General features: G+C 47.4%; 2 protein-coding genes across 4 annotated transcripts in view; one reads left to right on the forward strand and one right to left on the reverse strand.

The window, feature by feature from the left end:
• Positions 1–2,762: 2,762 nt before the first annotated feature.
• EMG1 (EMG1 N1-specific pseudouridine methyltransferase) lies at positions 2,763–13,246 on the forward strand. The gene is made up of 6 exons (XM_068107387.2): positions 2,763–2,992; positions 4,363–4,464; positions 4,569–4,710; positions 4,848–4,906; positions 5,129–5,281; positions 12,982–13,246. The coding sequence occupies exons 1-6, from the start codon at positions 2,792–2,794 to the stop codon at positions 13,093–13,095; spliced, it is 771 nt and encodes a 256-aa protein (XP_067963488.2). The 5' UTR covers positions 2,763–2,791; the 3' UTR covers positions 13,096–13,246.
• Positions 13,247–13,319: 73 nt separating this feature from the next.
• Positions 13,320–15,735, reverse strand: part of LOC137421380 (tyrosine-protein phosphatase non-receptor type 11) — a 53,664-nt gene continuing 51,248 nt past the window's right edge. For all 3 annotated transcript variants that reach the window (XM_068107384.2, XM_078771461.1, XM_068107386.2), the window contains 2 exons: positions 15,289–15,374; positions 13,320–13,637 (listed from right to left, as the gene is read on the reverse strand). In XM_068107384.2, the coding sequence (XP_067963485.2) occupies positions 13,565–13,637; positions 15,289–15,374 (159 nt within the window). In that variant the 3' untranslated portion in view covers positions 13,320–13,564. The remainder of the gene's footprint in view (positions 13,638–15,288; positions 15,375–15,735) is intronic.

The raw sequence follows: 15,735 nt of genomic DNA on the forward strand, positions 1-15,735 counted from the left end.
GGCGTCTGTTACCGTCTTTTTGGTGTTATGTGGCACCGCCATTGCTTGATGGAAGGGTGACTGGGTGTGGTGGGTCTCACGTGTGCAGTGCGCATTCAGTGGTTGCAGATCAACTGTCCTCCGTGGGGTCCCATCCTTCTTTGGACAGACGACCATTCTGCTGCACCATGTCACTGGTTCACCAATTGGCACCGGTTCCAGAACCCCTAACCTGATGTCGCGATCGATACCAGCCTTGACTTCTGCCTGCCAGTGTAAGGGGACAGGCACTGGGGTGTGCACCGCTTTTGGTGTTGCCTCGGGGTCAACCATCAGTGTGAGAGGCGGACCTTCCATGTGGGGTAGTGGCTGGTGTTCACAGACATTGAATGTGCTGCTTTTGTAGTACTCCAGTAGCCATTTCTCCAGCCTCTCTCGGTTCTCGTCAGTGGCCGGAAATGGGATAGATGTAGGCAGTGTAGGGGGAAGCGATCTTTCCGGGCAGTTACAATTTGCATCGATAACTGCTGCCACTGCAGCGCCAACTGTGTTGGATTCGCCAATGGTTGGGAAGCTACTAGACACGAGGCCTAGATCGACGCATGCTTCACGACTGAGATACATGTTCCGTGTGTCAGGTGAGATGTAGCAGATTTGTCGGGTTTCAATAATGTCGCCATTGGCTGTGCGACCAGACAGGTGTAGGAGCATGGCGCCGATAATCCGGACCCTTCCACTGTTAACAGCATTCATCCTCAGGTTGACAGGTAACAGGTCTTCATTACGCAGCCCGAGTTTGTGGAAAATATTAAGTCCTGTGAGGCAGCTTTGACAGCCAGTGTCGGCCATGGCCTGGAGCCTGGCCGATTTTGGTCGGGATGACAGTGGCTGGCCGAAATGGTCATAAGCTTCCTTATCGATCCGTGCTATGAGTTTTATGTACGGCTGTGGTTGAGACTTCTTCTTGGTCCAGCCAGAGAGGTGGTCAAATATATGGTGGTCGAGGTGTAGTGGAGTTGACAAGGTGGCCATTTCTCGTTCCGTGACAGAGCAGAGGAGATCGTGGACCTGGCTGCTTTCTTCCACATCATGAGCATCCATTGATTTGTCCGTAGGTTTGTTGTCCGCCTTTGTCGTGCCTCCCCGGCAGACATGTGCAAAATGGCCGCGAGTGGCGCATTTACTGCATGTTTTCCCGTAGGCATTGCAGAATTGACGCCTTTGGTCGATGTTCGGCTGTTTTCCATGACCAGTTTTGCCGCAATAACTGCAAATGGCCGCCTGCTTGTCGGTAGTGATCAGGGCTCTTTTTTTCTTCCAGTTTTTGTATTGGCTTGCGCCATGAGCGCCTTCACTATCGAGCAAGGCATTCTGGGAACGTTTCCCTGCTTCCTTGGCCTCGACGAAAATGAGAACTTCCTCCAAGCTCATGTTCTGATTTTGATCGCCGAGAATGTCCTGTTGTATATCTTGATCGGCGAGTCCCCGACATAGGACATCGCGAACCATGTCCTTGGTGTAGTTGACATCAGTAGGGGGATTGCATGAGCATACAACAGAAAACTTGCAGATCTCAGCTTGACCAGCCAGACGGGCTGCGTAGGTACGAATTGGTTCTTCTCGGTCCTGTCGCATGTTGTGGAGGTTGACGCGGGACACCATAGTATTCTCCTCTCGGACAGCAAGGGACCGAATGGCTTGTAGTATAGCTGCCTCGTCCTTGATTTCGATGCGTGGGTTGCTGCGGTGGAGGTCACGTCGTAGGTTATCATCACAACATTCAAGGAGTTGAACGCGAACATCATTGCCGATTATCTGGGTCGCTGCCTTGTAACCATCCCATCTTCTGGTGAAATATTGCCAATCTTCGCTGGTGCCGCCGGTTTGGATACGAGGACGGCCGACTTTGTCCGGTTTGGCTGGTGCAATGGACGTGTGAGTCATGGCGTGGATGGAGAGCTGGATAGCAGCAACGGCATTGTCAGTGCTGTCAGTAACGTAGACACAGCTCGGGAAGGGGCAGACTGCAGCAGGCATCTTCAGATGAGTTGATTGTTCATAAACAAGAATGTATCAATTGAATGCAGGTTTATTAGCAACAACGATGAACAATCAATCTGCAAGACAAAGAAAGTGATGGTAGATATTAGAATAAGATAATAGATACAGAATATGCAAATAACAATGCGCAGTATTACACAAGATGAGAACGCAATAGAGAACAGCACCATACAAGAGTTGTCTACTAGTCATCCCTTGGTAACCGTTTCCCAGGAGACGAGTGCTAGCTTGAGTGCTTAAGCCACTTGGGGAGCGCTCTACAAGCTGCTTGGTAATGGAACAGACTGACTGAGCTATATCTATAACTGGAGCGAACCGCCCTGTGGTCATATGTACGTTGCGAGTTGCGTCATTACATCCATTTTGGATTAGCATAGCACAGATAGGCTTGTTCACTTCACTGGTTTCAGGTAAAAAAAATAGATGCAAACAAAACTTTACTGATCTCAGATCGGCGATATGGAATGGGTTCATCCTCGGAAATGAAATAAAAATCATCCATTTGAATCCTCATCCTCCTTTTAGTTTCATTTTTCACTTTGTAGAAAGGCTCTCCAGAGAGAAGTTGGGCGGTGTAGTAGGTGGACGTCGAGGTGGTATACAAACATTTATTCGCGATTTATACGTTTATTTCGCACGACAATCTCAATATTCCAAGTACACTCATCAATGGTCTGTAATGTAAGACTATTTCATTTGCAGATGCGCAAATAGTTGAACTGGGAAAACCGGAACAGCAGCAGCAGCAGAAATGGCGCCGTGGAAGAAGCGTGCAGCACGCCGTGAGGAAGAGGAAGAGGAAGAAGAGGAAGACAAAACTCCCGGTAATGCGGAAAGGTCTCTTCGAGGTCTCAGCGATGGGCCGGTGGCTAGCAAAGCGCCCAAGGTGGCGAAGGGTGAAGAGCGACGTCTCATTGTGATCCTCGAGGGCGCCATGTTGGAGACCGTGAAGGTGTGATATGTCCACGTGCATGGAAATCCCGTCCATTCGTGCACAGTGTGCTTAATGTCGCGTATCTTTGTGGTTATTCAGACCAAAGTACCGAGCGTTTACGGGAACGTACGAGTACCGCAGCAGCTTAGCTTTGATTACATTAATTGTGTCGTTAATGCCATGGATACTGAACTCCAAGTAACCTGTCGGTGATTTACACCTCTACTCTGTAGGTAGAGGTGAGGGCCATGGATACTGAACTCCTCCAAGTAACCTGTCGGTGATTTACACCTCTACTCTGTAGGTAGAGGTGAGGGCCATGGATACTGAACTCCTCCAAGTAACCTGTCGGTGATTTACACCACTACTCTGTAGGTAGAGGTGAGGGCCATGGATACTGAACTCCAAGTAACCTGTCGGTGATTTAGACCTCTACTCTGTAGGTAGAGGTGAGGCTAGAATGGGAGATGAGGGCCATGGATACTGAACTCCTCCAAGTAACCTGTCGGTGATTTACACCTCTACTCTGTAGGTAGAGGTGAGGGCCATGGATACTGAACTCCTCCAAGTAACCTGTCGGTGATTTAGACCTCTACTCTGTAGGTAGAGGTGAGGCTAGAATGGGAGATGAGGGCCATGGATACTGAACTCCTCCAAGTAACCTGTCGGTGATTTACACCTCTACTCTGTAGGTAGAGGTGAGGGCCATGGATACTGAACTCCTCCAAGTAACCTGTCGGTGATTTACACCACTACTCTGTAGGTAGAGGTGAGGGCCATGGATACTGAACTCCTCCAAGTAACCTGTCGGTGATTTAGACCTCTACTCTGTAGGTAGAGGTGAGGCTAGAATGGGAGATGAGGGCCATGGATACTGAACTCCTCCAAGTAACCTGTCGGTGATTACACCTGTACTCTGTAGGTAGAGGTGAGGCGAGAATGGGAGATGAGGGCCATGGATGCTGTACTCCTCCAGGTGACCTGTCGGTGATTACACCTGTACTCTGTAGGTAGAGGTGAGGCTAGAATGGGAGGTGAGGGCCATGGATACTGAACGCCTCCAGGTAACCTTTCGGTGATTACACCTGTAGGTAGAGATGAGATGAGGGGAGGTAGGGGTTGCCACGGAAACAGCTTGCATCTGTTTATTTATTTTTCCCATGTTGTTCTTCATTACTTCGTCATTGGCCTAGAATGATCTTTTAACAAATTTTGATCACAATTAGTCAATTGTAATCTGGAATCATATTCGTTAAAGCTTTATTTAATTTGTCGTTCAATCTGACAAAAGGTGACCTTTGCAGGTGTCTACACGCAGATACATTTGTAGTGTTGATTTTCCTATTTTTCCCCTCGTAATTATACGCTGGCATCTTTGTCTCCTGCAGCAAGGCAAGACTTTTGAACTACTGAACTGTGACCGGCACCGGGGCACGCTCGCCAAAGCGGGTCGTGACCCTTGCGTGGCGAGACCCGACATCACCCATCAGGTGCTCTGACACAACACGAATACGCACACCGCGGCCATCGGTAGCAGTAGCCATTGCCATCGGCAAAATAAAAAAAATGTGTCTTTTGACCGACCCGTCCCCAGTGCCTGCTAATGCTGATGGACAGCCCGCTGAACCGCGCGGGACTGTTGCAGGTGTTTGTGCGGACGCAGCGCAACGCCTTGGTGACCATCGCCCCCCAAACTCGCATCCCACGCACGTTTGAGCGATTCTGTGGCCTCATGGGTAATTCCTTCTGCATCGTTGCCAATGGAATCCGACGGTCCTAACGGTGATCTTATCACTCCGACATGTAGGCCGTGTTATATATTAATATTTTAGTAATAAAAATCATCATGCTTCCCTACCTTTTCCCTACCCAGTCCAACTTCTACACAAGCTGAGTGTGCGAACTGCTGATGGAAAACAGAAACTTCTGAGGGTAAGGAATAGAGGACGTCCCTTTTGTACTGATCATCTTGAATTCCCAGACATGTCGATTAACAAATTCCCAACTGCTTTGGTAAGATTTATTTGATTTTAACTTCCCTTCATCCCTACCTACCTACCTACCTACCCACCTCTCATTGCTATCCCTTATCCCTCGATTCCTGTTGGTGTGCCGATTCATTGGTGTGCGCTCGTGATATTCGACCCTCCGTAGGTTATCAAAAATCCAGTCACCTCTCACCTTCCACCCGGCTGTGTTAAAGTAGCCACGTCTTTCCAAGCCGACGGGGGGCCGGTTCATCCCCGGACCCTCGCCAACGATGACAGGCCAATTGCCGTGGTCGTGGGGGCCTTCGCTCACGGCTCGGTAAGTTTGATTCGCAAGCGCCGTCTCGCCGCGGGTACTTTGATGGTCAAAGTGGCTGCTGGAATGCTTATGATGGATTAACTGGAATAATAAAATTATGAATAAAAGGTTGCGTGGTGACAAAGGTGAAGAAGAGTAAAGATCATGGGATGTACCAGAATTTGTCTAGAAAATGAGATCTGTGCTTTTCCCCTTGATAAGGAATACAAAAATTCCAAATTTGCTGAAAATTGGAAGGTTTTGACTCCAGAGAGCCACATAACAAGGCAATTGGGATTTTCATCCTTCCCGTGCATGAGAAATACTGCCTTGGGTATTCATTCACCTATGCTCATCAGAATTATGCAAGATGTACAGTGCTCTCCATAAGTATTGGAACAGTGAAGTCAAATTTGTTGTTATTGCTATTTACTCAAGAAATTTGGATTTGAGATCAAAAAGATGACGAATGAGGCAAGAGCACTTTTTATGTTCAGGCCCCACATTTTAGGTAAGCAGAAGTATTGGAACAGATTAACATAAAGTAAATTAAAGTAGTGTAATAGTTTGTACCATATTTGGTTGTATATCCGTTACATGTAATTAACTGAATCGAGCACATGACCCATCGACGTCGCCAAACTCTTGGTGTCGTCCTTTGAGATGCTTTGCCAGGCCTTCACTGCATCCATTTTCAGTTGTTGTTTATTTTTGGGGGTTTCTAACTTTAGTCTCTTCTTCAGCAAGCGAAGTTCATGCTCCGTTGGATTTAAATTAGGAGATTGACTAGGCCAGTCTAAAACCTTCCACTGTTTCCCCTGATGAACTCTTTGGTTGTGTTGGTGGTGTGTTTTGGGTCATTGTCTTGCTGCATGGTGAAGCGCCGCTGTTCAGTATGTCCTAAAGATCAGTCTGAAAAATTTGACTGTCAAGGTGAAGGCACGAACAGACACAAAAACTTACCTCTGACCATGGTCTATAATATTGTTGCGGATTCGGGGTCGGCGCTCCCCTTACCAAAGGGGGGTTAATCCCCTTGTCTTTTAAGCTGGCCGTCCCCCCCGATCCTGGAAATTATAACGCTCCTTTCCGGTCGAGATTGGCCAGGATGATTGGTCAATGGAGTCCCAAATACCTGAGTGCCAATCAGACCGCAAAGCAGGGAGATAATTCCCGCTCGGACCACGGACAAGATTGAAATTGCCGAGCGGTTTAGCAAGCCGAAACCCGAGCCGTTAGCAAGAAGACTAAACCCGATTAAAGCGGTTCCGAAATCGTGCCACTGGTACTCATTGGAGAAAAGACGCCAACGATCGAATGAAGAGGAAACCAGAGTAAAGGGAAGAACAAATAAGATTTATTAATTATGTACAATGACCCAAGGAAGAGGAAACGAAAGGGAAAGAATGTACAAGAAGAAGAAGAAGCAGACACAGGGCAATCTTAACTATACAGTCTTACTTAACCCCAGGACAAACAGACAGACTTACGCGTGAGGGTAGTGGCAGGGGGGAGAAGGTCCAAGCGGATGGCAGGGGAGGAAGGTCCAGGCAGATGGTTCAGGCGTTGAGGTCTGGCTCCAGGTGTTAACTCGTACCGTGGCGAGAACCCGGGCAGCAGCGAGTGCGTACCGTTGGCGCGCGATCGGACCTTATCTATGGCGGGGGGGGGGGGGGGGGGGTAGTCCTTCGCAAGGCCGTATGCGCAGTTCAATACAATCGATCGCCCCTTGCGCAGCCCGTTATGAATGATCTGTTTGCTCGCCCAACCTCCGCGCAGTCCGTTATGAATGATGCAATCTGCTCCATCCGTCATCAATGGTGGCTCCCTGCGTAGTCCGTGCCCTCTCTCTCTTCTCTCTCTGCGCTTCTCTCTCTCATCTGTGTAAAGGTGCCGGGCTTGCGCTTATATAGTTCCCCATTGAAATCAAGCCGCGCCACGCCCACCAGTGAGCTCACCTCAGCCCTGGTTGGTCTTGGCGCTCCGCCCGCTTCTTCTCCGGCTTGACCGCGTGCATAATGGCGTTGGGAGCCAGCGCTAAGGCAAAGGCAGAGGCGCGTACCAATTTGGAGAGAGAGAGAGCTGCAAAATGAACGGAACCGAAAAGGACCTATCTTATTTAATTAATGCAACGCAGGTTCAACTATTGGGAACACAGCCTTAACTAAACACAGACTAAGGAAATAACTGAGAAGTTCCTATGGTGTCCTACCTACGTGTTGCTTGTGGACTAACTATGGGTGCAACCTTATTAAATGATGAGAATTATTTACAAGAATTATTTACAAGTGAGGGGTTCTCAAAACCGTAACAATATGCATATACGAGAAGCCTTGGTAAATTGCACCGTACGAAAAAGGAAACCTTTTATTCTTGCGCTGATTGAAAGAGCTCAAAATGGGATTCTTAACAGGAAAGATCGTTTTTTTCAGAAGCAATCAAGGCAGTGGTCTGTTGCCTATACACTGCCAGGATTCATTTTTCTTGTCTGAAATTGTTTTCATTTTCCGATAGGTTTGGATTAATTTGAAGGTTTGGACTTTTACTTAATATTTTTTTTCTCTCCAAAGAACATTTCAATGTTTCAGGGTGGAACACAAAGACAGCATTAGCCTAATATATTGTCGCGCAACTCCGATTAACACCAGAGGTGCGGATGCCGATTACGAGGCTTTAACTCCCGAGGCGGAAGCTCAATAGCGGATTCCAAAATCTAAGCGCGCAGAATGGAGGGAAACGGTGAGAGCCCCGCAGCCTTATCTATTAAAACCAAACACCCGGTAAACTGCGTTCAGATATGTACAAAAATAATATAAGGATTTATTCAAATGAAAAAGTAGGACAGGAAAATGCGCGCCGATAATAAATATCCTAATCTGGATCCCGCACACCAGACTTAACAGGACAAGGGATGAATTAACGAAAAAAACACGTCGTGTAATTGTGAATTGTGGTGTGAGCTTATCTGTCCCGTCGTCTTGTCTCCACTTGGCTCCAAGCTCCGCCGCACACCACGAGGTCCCTCGCTCCCGCACTACAGCACCGCGAAGGCCCCAGCCAACGCCCACTCCAGGCCCCTCGTCGACCGCCCACGAGGTCCGTGCACCACTTCAGGCTCCAGAAGCACCGAGCACCGCTCCAAGCACCAGCGCCGAGCAACGCACCAAAAGCACCACGCGTCCAACGCAGGCTAGCGAAGAACCCAAAAACTCGAGCAAGAGCTGGACGTGCAAGAGGACGTGCTGCGCAAAACAAGAACCGGATGTGCTCTCCCTCTCTCCCTCTAAAATGTCGTTCGGCCCGCCCTGATATAACCTGGCCGGTGACGTCAGCCTTGGCACGCTACCAACCAGCGACTTCCACCGAACCTTCCAACTTCGCGCCTCCCGCACTCGTTGGCTGGAGGTTCGCGCCTAGCGCGCTGACCAATCACAGGCCCGTAGCGTGGTAATAGCTCGTGCTACTCGATGTTCCTAGGCCGCCGGAAGTGTAGCGGCGGCGGCCATCATCGACGGTGTCCTGGCCTGGTTTCCTGTCCGTTTTCTTCCAAAGTCACTGTCAGGGAAGGGAATTATTTAATGTTGCACTAGGGACCTAACTAAGTGTCTATGTCGTCTGCAGTGCTATAATGGACAAAGGTTTGATGACCAGGTTGGACTCACAGGGGCGTTATCTTTAATCCCTGACTACTTAACACTCGAATCTCCTGGTAGATTCACAATTATACACCTTAACCGACAAAACCCCTAAACATAGACTTATTACAGGAAGTATTCCTTATCGCGACATCTCGAAGCATGTTACCTACTCAGATCTACTCTGCTCTACATTTTGCTTTACCCCCCAGACATAACAATATACAGTGAAACCTTGACTTATGAGTGCACCAACTTACGAGTTTTCCGAGATACGAGCCGTCGCTCGGGCGGTTTATTGCTTTGAGATGCGAGCCGAGATCTGAGTTACGAGCTTACGCCACCCGCCACCAGGTGGGTTCAGGTCACGTGGTTATCTTGCCGTGCAAGCATCTCTGCCGTATATCGCTGCTGCTTTGTTTTCGCATTTTGGTTATTTTGGAGCTTACGCCACCCGCCACTAGGTGGGTTCCGGTCACGTGGTTATCTTGCCGTGCAAGCATCTCTGCCGTATATCGCTGCTGCTTTGTTTTCGCATTTTGGTTATTTTGGAGCTTACGCCACCCGCCACCAGGTGGGTTCAGGTCACGTGGTTATCTTGCCGTGCAAGCATCTCTGCCGTATATAGCTGCTGCTTTGTTTTCGCATTTTGGTTATTTTGGAAAATTTCTTAGTTTTAACCATGGGTCCTAAGAAATTGAGTGCCAAGGGCAGTACTGAGAAGAAGAAGAAGATGATGTGCTTGGATATAAAACACGCAATCGTCGAAAAACATGAGCGAGGTGTGCGTGTTGTCGACTTGGTGAGGCAGTACGATCGTAGTACTTCTACGATATGTACGATTTTGAAGCAGAAGGAGTCGATAAAGGCTATAACGCCAGCCAAGGGCGTTACGATTATTTCAAAGCTCCGGACCTCTATCCATGAAGAGATGGAGAAGTTGTTGTTTGTGTGGTTGACGGAGAAGCAGCTCGCAGGAGATACCGTGACCGAGAACATCATGTGTGAGAAGGCCCGAGACATTTACGGGGATTTGGTGCAGCAGGCGGCGGGAACATCAACGGACAAGGCATCGGAAGTCATTCAAAGCCAGTCGGGGATGGTTTGATAATTTTAAGAAGAGGACCGGCATTCACTCTGTCGTCAGGCATGGTGAGGCAGCAAGCTCGGATGTGAAGGCAGCTGAAGATTTTATTATAACTTTTGCCGAACTGATAGAAGCCGAACGATACATCCCCCAGCAAATCTTCAACTGTGACGAGACAGGGCTCTTCTGGAAAAAGATGCCGAGGAGGACGTATATAACGGCAGAGGAGAAGAGCATGCCAGGCCACAACTTGTTCAGAGTGCCGGCGATAGCTCGCCTTCTCTTTGTGGAAAACACGGTGAGATCCTTAACATCCAACAACTAATGGGACGCAAACGGGGCGCCCAGTTTAGCGGTACACACATTGATGAATCACCCTGCCTGTGATTCACCCATGACAGGTTATAGCTGGGTCGGGATTCAAACCCAGGCTGGACAGTTTAGAGTCAAGTGTGCGTACCTCCAGTCCAGGCCATCCTGCAAACTTGTATGCTGCATACAGGTGAAATATAAAGCGCGAGATATTTTTATATATACTGTATATTTAAAAAAAAATTGGTGTGGTTTTTGGCGGGCTGGAACGGATTAATAGCATTTCAATTCATTTTAATGGGGAAATTTAATTTGAGAAACGAGCAAATTGAGTTACGAGCTCGGTCACAGAACGAATTAAACTCGTAAGTCAAGGTTTCACTGTATATATATATTGGTATAAAATTCCATCAAAAATGACAGGTTGGAACAGTTTATTTGACGGTACAGCCTCATGAGCGAGCGTGCCAAAGTCTGAAGCCTCGGCCTCACTATTTTTTGGGTCTTTTCAGTCCTTGGGTACTTCTGAGTTTTTTGGGTCCTGGCCTGGTCTTTTTGATCTTTGGGGTCTTTTCAATCCTCCCATCGTCAGGTGTTCTTATATATTCTTTATTTATTAGACATCCTATGGATGTAAATGAACACTCGTTTTACTCTGCGTGCCTTGTGCATCACCTGCAGCAAATTTCACCTCCCTGTTTTCTTGGATTTAGGTACTAGCACACCCGTTCTTGAAGGGGGTGGCAGGAAGCGTCATTCCTATCTAGGGTATATAGATTACAGTAGATCTTGGGTCAGGCCTCAAGAACATCGGGGGTGTGTTCAGTTACCAAGTTTCTTGTGGAGCACTCGCCAAGTGGTTTAAACCTTCGAACAAGCACTCCATTCAAAACCGTTGATAAGGAACGGCTGGCTTGGCAAGCGCTAGCTAGCTTCTTGGTAACTAAACACACCCCTGGTTTCCTCTCTTTCAGTTTTGTGTTTAACAGCAATAGCGACTCTTTCAATAGGTAATCATACGTGTTTGTGGTTTATAAAATTTTCACTTCTGGTCGGTGTGCTCCCACGAAACGGCACGATAAGATGTTTATCCACGTTAACATGGCGTTTGTTCAAGGAGGAAACACCACTTGGGGAGACAGGATATTATTAGTATTAATATTGTTTTATTACAGCATTAATATTATGCTATTATATTTAGTGTTGTTGTTACTTGTGTTATTAGATGCAGCCTTGGAAAAACGCCATGATAAAGCTATCTTAGCACGGATATACACATCAACATGCAATGGAAATTAAATCGCTACAGATAGACGGACACACACAGACAGACACCAAATGGTGTATGTTATTATGATTTTTAAAACCACTTCTGTCGACCACGCTTGAGGCTCAGTTTGCAAGTCACCATAAATAAATAAAAACCACCTTTAGAGGCCATTTTTTCCCCGCAAGCGGGGGTTGGCCTTTTTCGGGCACCGTGGTTGTTGTTGTTTTTTGGTCCCCTTTTTGAAGCAATGTTTTACAGCCGGATGCCCTTCCTGCCGCCAACCCTGTTTGTCGCCTTTTACGACAAACAGGGAATTACCAGTGAACTGGTACTCAATTAGCCGACCTCGGAAGGATGACAGGCTGAGTCAACCCCCCTGGCGTTAATTCAGCGATCGACCGGGATTCGAACCCAGGATCCTAGGATCCTAAGCTGGCACCCTAGCCGCTAAGCCAACGCCAGGCAACGTAAGCCAACGCCAGGCAACGTAAGCCAACGCCAGGCCAACGCCATGCAAGTCACCATCTACAATTCAAATAGAAGAGATGTAATTGCTCTTCTTTGAGGTCTTCAGGGTCTTTTAGGTATTTTGGGTCCTTGGAGTATTTTGTGTCCCCTGGGTCTTTGGGGTCTTCAAGGGACTGGGATATTTAAGGGTCTTCTGGGTCCTTTGGATATTTTAGATCCTCAGTCTTTTGGGTTTGACTGCAGTGAACACATTCGTGTTAAAAGATTGGCCTTTAAAACCCTAATCAAATCCCTACTAAAACCTTACTCAAAGCCTTTAAAACCTACCCTTAAGGGGAGCTGACATCAGACATCTGTATAAACACACAATGTCTATAATAAAATATCACATCTGCACACTTAAATTGCCCATTGACAAACAATATGGAGACTCCAGTCCTTAATGGTGGATGGACATTTTACTTCCTGTTTTCATTGATTATAACAGTACATATATAATAATAACCGTATCTATTCTAGATCTGCGCACTCGGACTTGCATGATGTCTTTACCACATTGCAAATAAAAAGTGAAGTTAAATGCAGAGAAAAACCTGTCCTATTGAAAACCTTCGTGGAATCGAATTTGTTTTGCCAGAAATCGGTTATTGAAGATGCAATGTGATATGGTGTGTCACCGTTTGTGGATTCTGGATAGACCGACAGGGAAGTTGCAGGTTATCTTGACTTGATCCACATGGGTTAGTGAGCCGCGGGTGTACACATATCATCTAGCAGTTATCCACAAAGAGACAAGACAGCCGGCTCAAAGAATTGTTTGTCGGTCAGGTGCTCTTAGGAATTGGAGGAAACATCAGCCTTCGGCCAGAGGGAACAGCAGCATGGTGGATGGGGTCAGGGTTGTAATTATCTTTCTCTCCACTTTATCCCTGACACCGTTTCCTTCTAGGTGAACGTCGACTACACAGAGCAGACGGTGTCCTTATCGAGTTACCCGCTATCTGCAGCCCTCACCTGTGCCAAGCTCTGCTCTGCCTTTGAGGAGGTATGGGGAGTGAATTGAAGGATCTGTTGGAATCCCGGTGAGATCCTGGAGACTGGTTACCTCCACCACCAAAGGTGGTATTTGTCATGCAAGTAGAAAAATATGGACTCTCTTTTACGCTTCAACTCGACTATGGATCGTCCAATCGCTGGATGTGTTCATATGTACCTGCTGGAGCAGGCCGCGTCTGTTTGTATATAACATGATGGAATCATTTAATAATAAATTGACATTTTACAATAAAAGCTTCTTTTTATTTATTTATCCACGAACATGTGTAATCACGGTACCTGACGGTTTCTCACGGTACCCCGATAGTAATGGAGTCCAAACCATATTGTTTAATGTGGAGCCATATTGGGCGATTGTGGAGCAGACAACGGCACGTGCTTGCACTGACTCGGTAACGACGACAGGCCCTCCTCGCTGTGAAAGTGCTTGGATGAGGAGCGGTTGGATCCCGCATTGCAAGCGATGGCTCACGCTCTTAAATTCCCGATGGCTTGTGTTTGCGGTTGACGTTTTCATACAGTGTGCCCTGATTCTTCTCCTTGTTTTTTCTGAAATGGGAGGAGGATGAGAATGAATCTTGGAATTTAATTGTGGGGAAGGGGTTTTAAGCATGGGGTGAGAAGTACTTCTTGATCTGAGGCCAAATTACTATGACACCACACAGAATTATAATGAAACGGATGCAAAAATTAATATATATACCTCTCATACACTACATTGCCAAAAGTATGCGGACACCCCTTCTAATGAGTGGATTTGGCTATTTCAGCCACACCCATTGCTGACAGGTATATATAATCAAGCACACAGCCATGCAATCTCCATAGACAAACATTGGCAGTGGAATGGGCCGCACTGAAGAGCTCTGACTTTCAACATGGCGCCATCATAGGATGCCACCTTTCCAACAAGTCAGTTCGTCAAATTTCTGCCCTGCTAGAGCTGCCCCGGTCAACTAAGTGCTGTTATTGTGAAGTGGAAACGTCTAGGAGCAACAACAGCTCAGCCGCGAAGTGGTAGGCCACACAAGCTCGCAGAACGGGACCGTCGAGTGCCGAAGCACGTAGCGCGTAAAAATCGTCTGTCCTCGGTTGCAATATTCACTACCGAGTTCCAAAATGCCTCTGGAAGCAACGTCAGCACAACAACTGTTCGTCGGGAGATTCATGAAATGGGGTTCCATGGCCGAGCAGCCGCACACAAGCCTAAGATCACCATGCGCGATGCCAGACGTCGGCTGGAGTGGTGTAAAGCTCGCCGCCATTGGACTCTGGAGCAGTGGAAACGCGTTCTCTGGAGTGATGAATCACGCTTCGCCATCTGGCAGTCCGACGGATGAATCTGGGTTTGGCGGATGCCAGGAGAATGCTGCCTGCCCAAATGCATAGTGCCAACTGTAAAGTTTGGTGGAGGAGGATAATGGTCTGGGGCTGTTTTTCATGGTGCAGGCTCAGCCCCTTAGTTCCAGTGAAGGGAAATCTTAACGCGACAGCATACAATGACATTCTAGAAGATTGTGTTCTTCCAACTTTGTGGCAACAGTTTGGGGAAGGCCCTTTCCTGTTTCAGCATGATAATGCCTCCACGCACAAAGTGAAGTCCATACAGAAATGGTTTGTCAAGATCGGTGTGGAAGAACTTCACTGGCCTGCTCAGAGCCCTGACCTCAACCCCATCAAACACCTTTGGGATGAATTGGAATGCCGACTGCGAGCCAGGCCTAATCGCCCAACATCAGTGCCCCACCTCACGAATGCTCTTGTGGCTGAATGGAAGGAAATCCCCGCAGCAATGTTCCAACATCTAGTGGAAGCCTTCCTAGAAGAGTGGAGGCTGTTATAGCAGCAAACGGGGGGACCAACTCCATATTAATGCCCATGATTTTGGAATGAGATGTTCGACAAGCACATACGGATATGATGTTTGGGTGTCCACATACTTTTGGCCATGTAGTATATTTGGGAATTACTTGGATTGAGATAACGAGTTGTGAGGAACAAATGTTCAACAACAACACTTGATGGGTTTTCTCACTGAAAGGACACAAAGTGATCTGTACTGAGGCACCCTCTAACTACGTACATGAGGAAGGCTAGATGTGGGTAAGGTTGGGGATAATGAGCAATATACTGGTGATTTGGGGGAACATAGGGGATACTTATCAATTGCACATCGTTAGGACAACGAGGAGACACTAACTTGAGAGATAAACGGCTGCCAGAAGTTGGACGTCTCATGTCTTGCGTCGCAGAATCTATGTTTGAGTACTCGCTGGTTTGAAGCTCCTGCAAAACAAAACATCGAAGAGCAAATAGTTTTCGTTTTTGTTACCTCGATTGCAGTCAACCTTTGGTTACCTTGTGTTCCTCCAATTTTACCGTTTTTGGTTTGTGACCTCGGCACACTAGGGGGCTGCGTTACACTTAAACAAGGTGCTTCATGCGGTCATTATTCCGAATGGTAAAATAACATGGATTGCTTCTCAAGATGGAACATCTCCCAAGATAAACCTCCAAATTTGGGTGGATAACAAAAAATGTGGTTGGAGTTGATAAGAGCCATATTCCAGAATGAGGGCACCACCATCAAGGAGTTAAACCCAACAGGCTCATCTGATCTTTAAACCATCTGTCTTCATCCGAAACT

Source organism: Myxine glutinosa, chromosome 2 (assembly GCF_964187855.1).
Source record: "Myxine glutinosa chromosome 2, kmMyxGlut1.1, whole genome shotgun sequence".
Lineage (NCBI taxonomy): Eukaryota > Metazoa > Chordata > Myxini > Myxiniformes > Myxinidae > Myxine > Myxine glutinosa.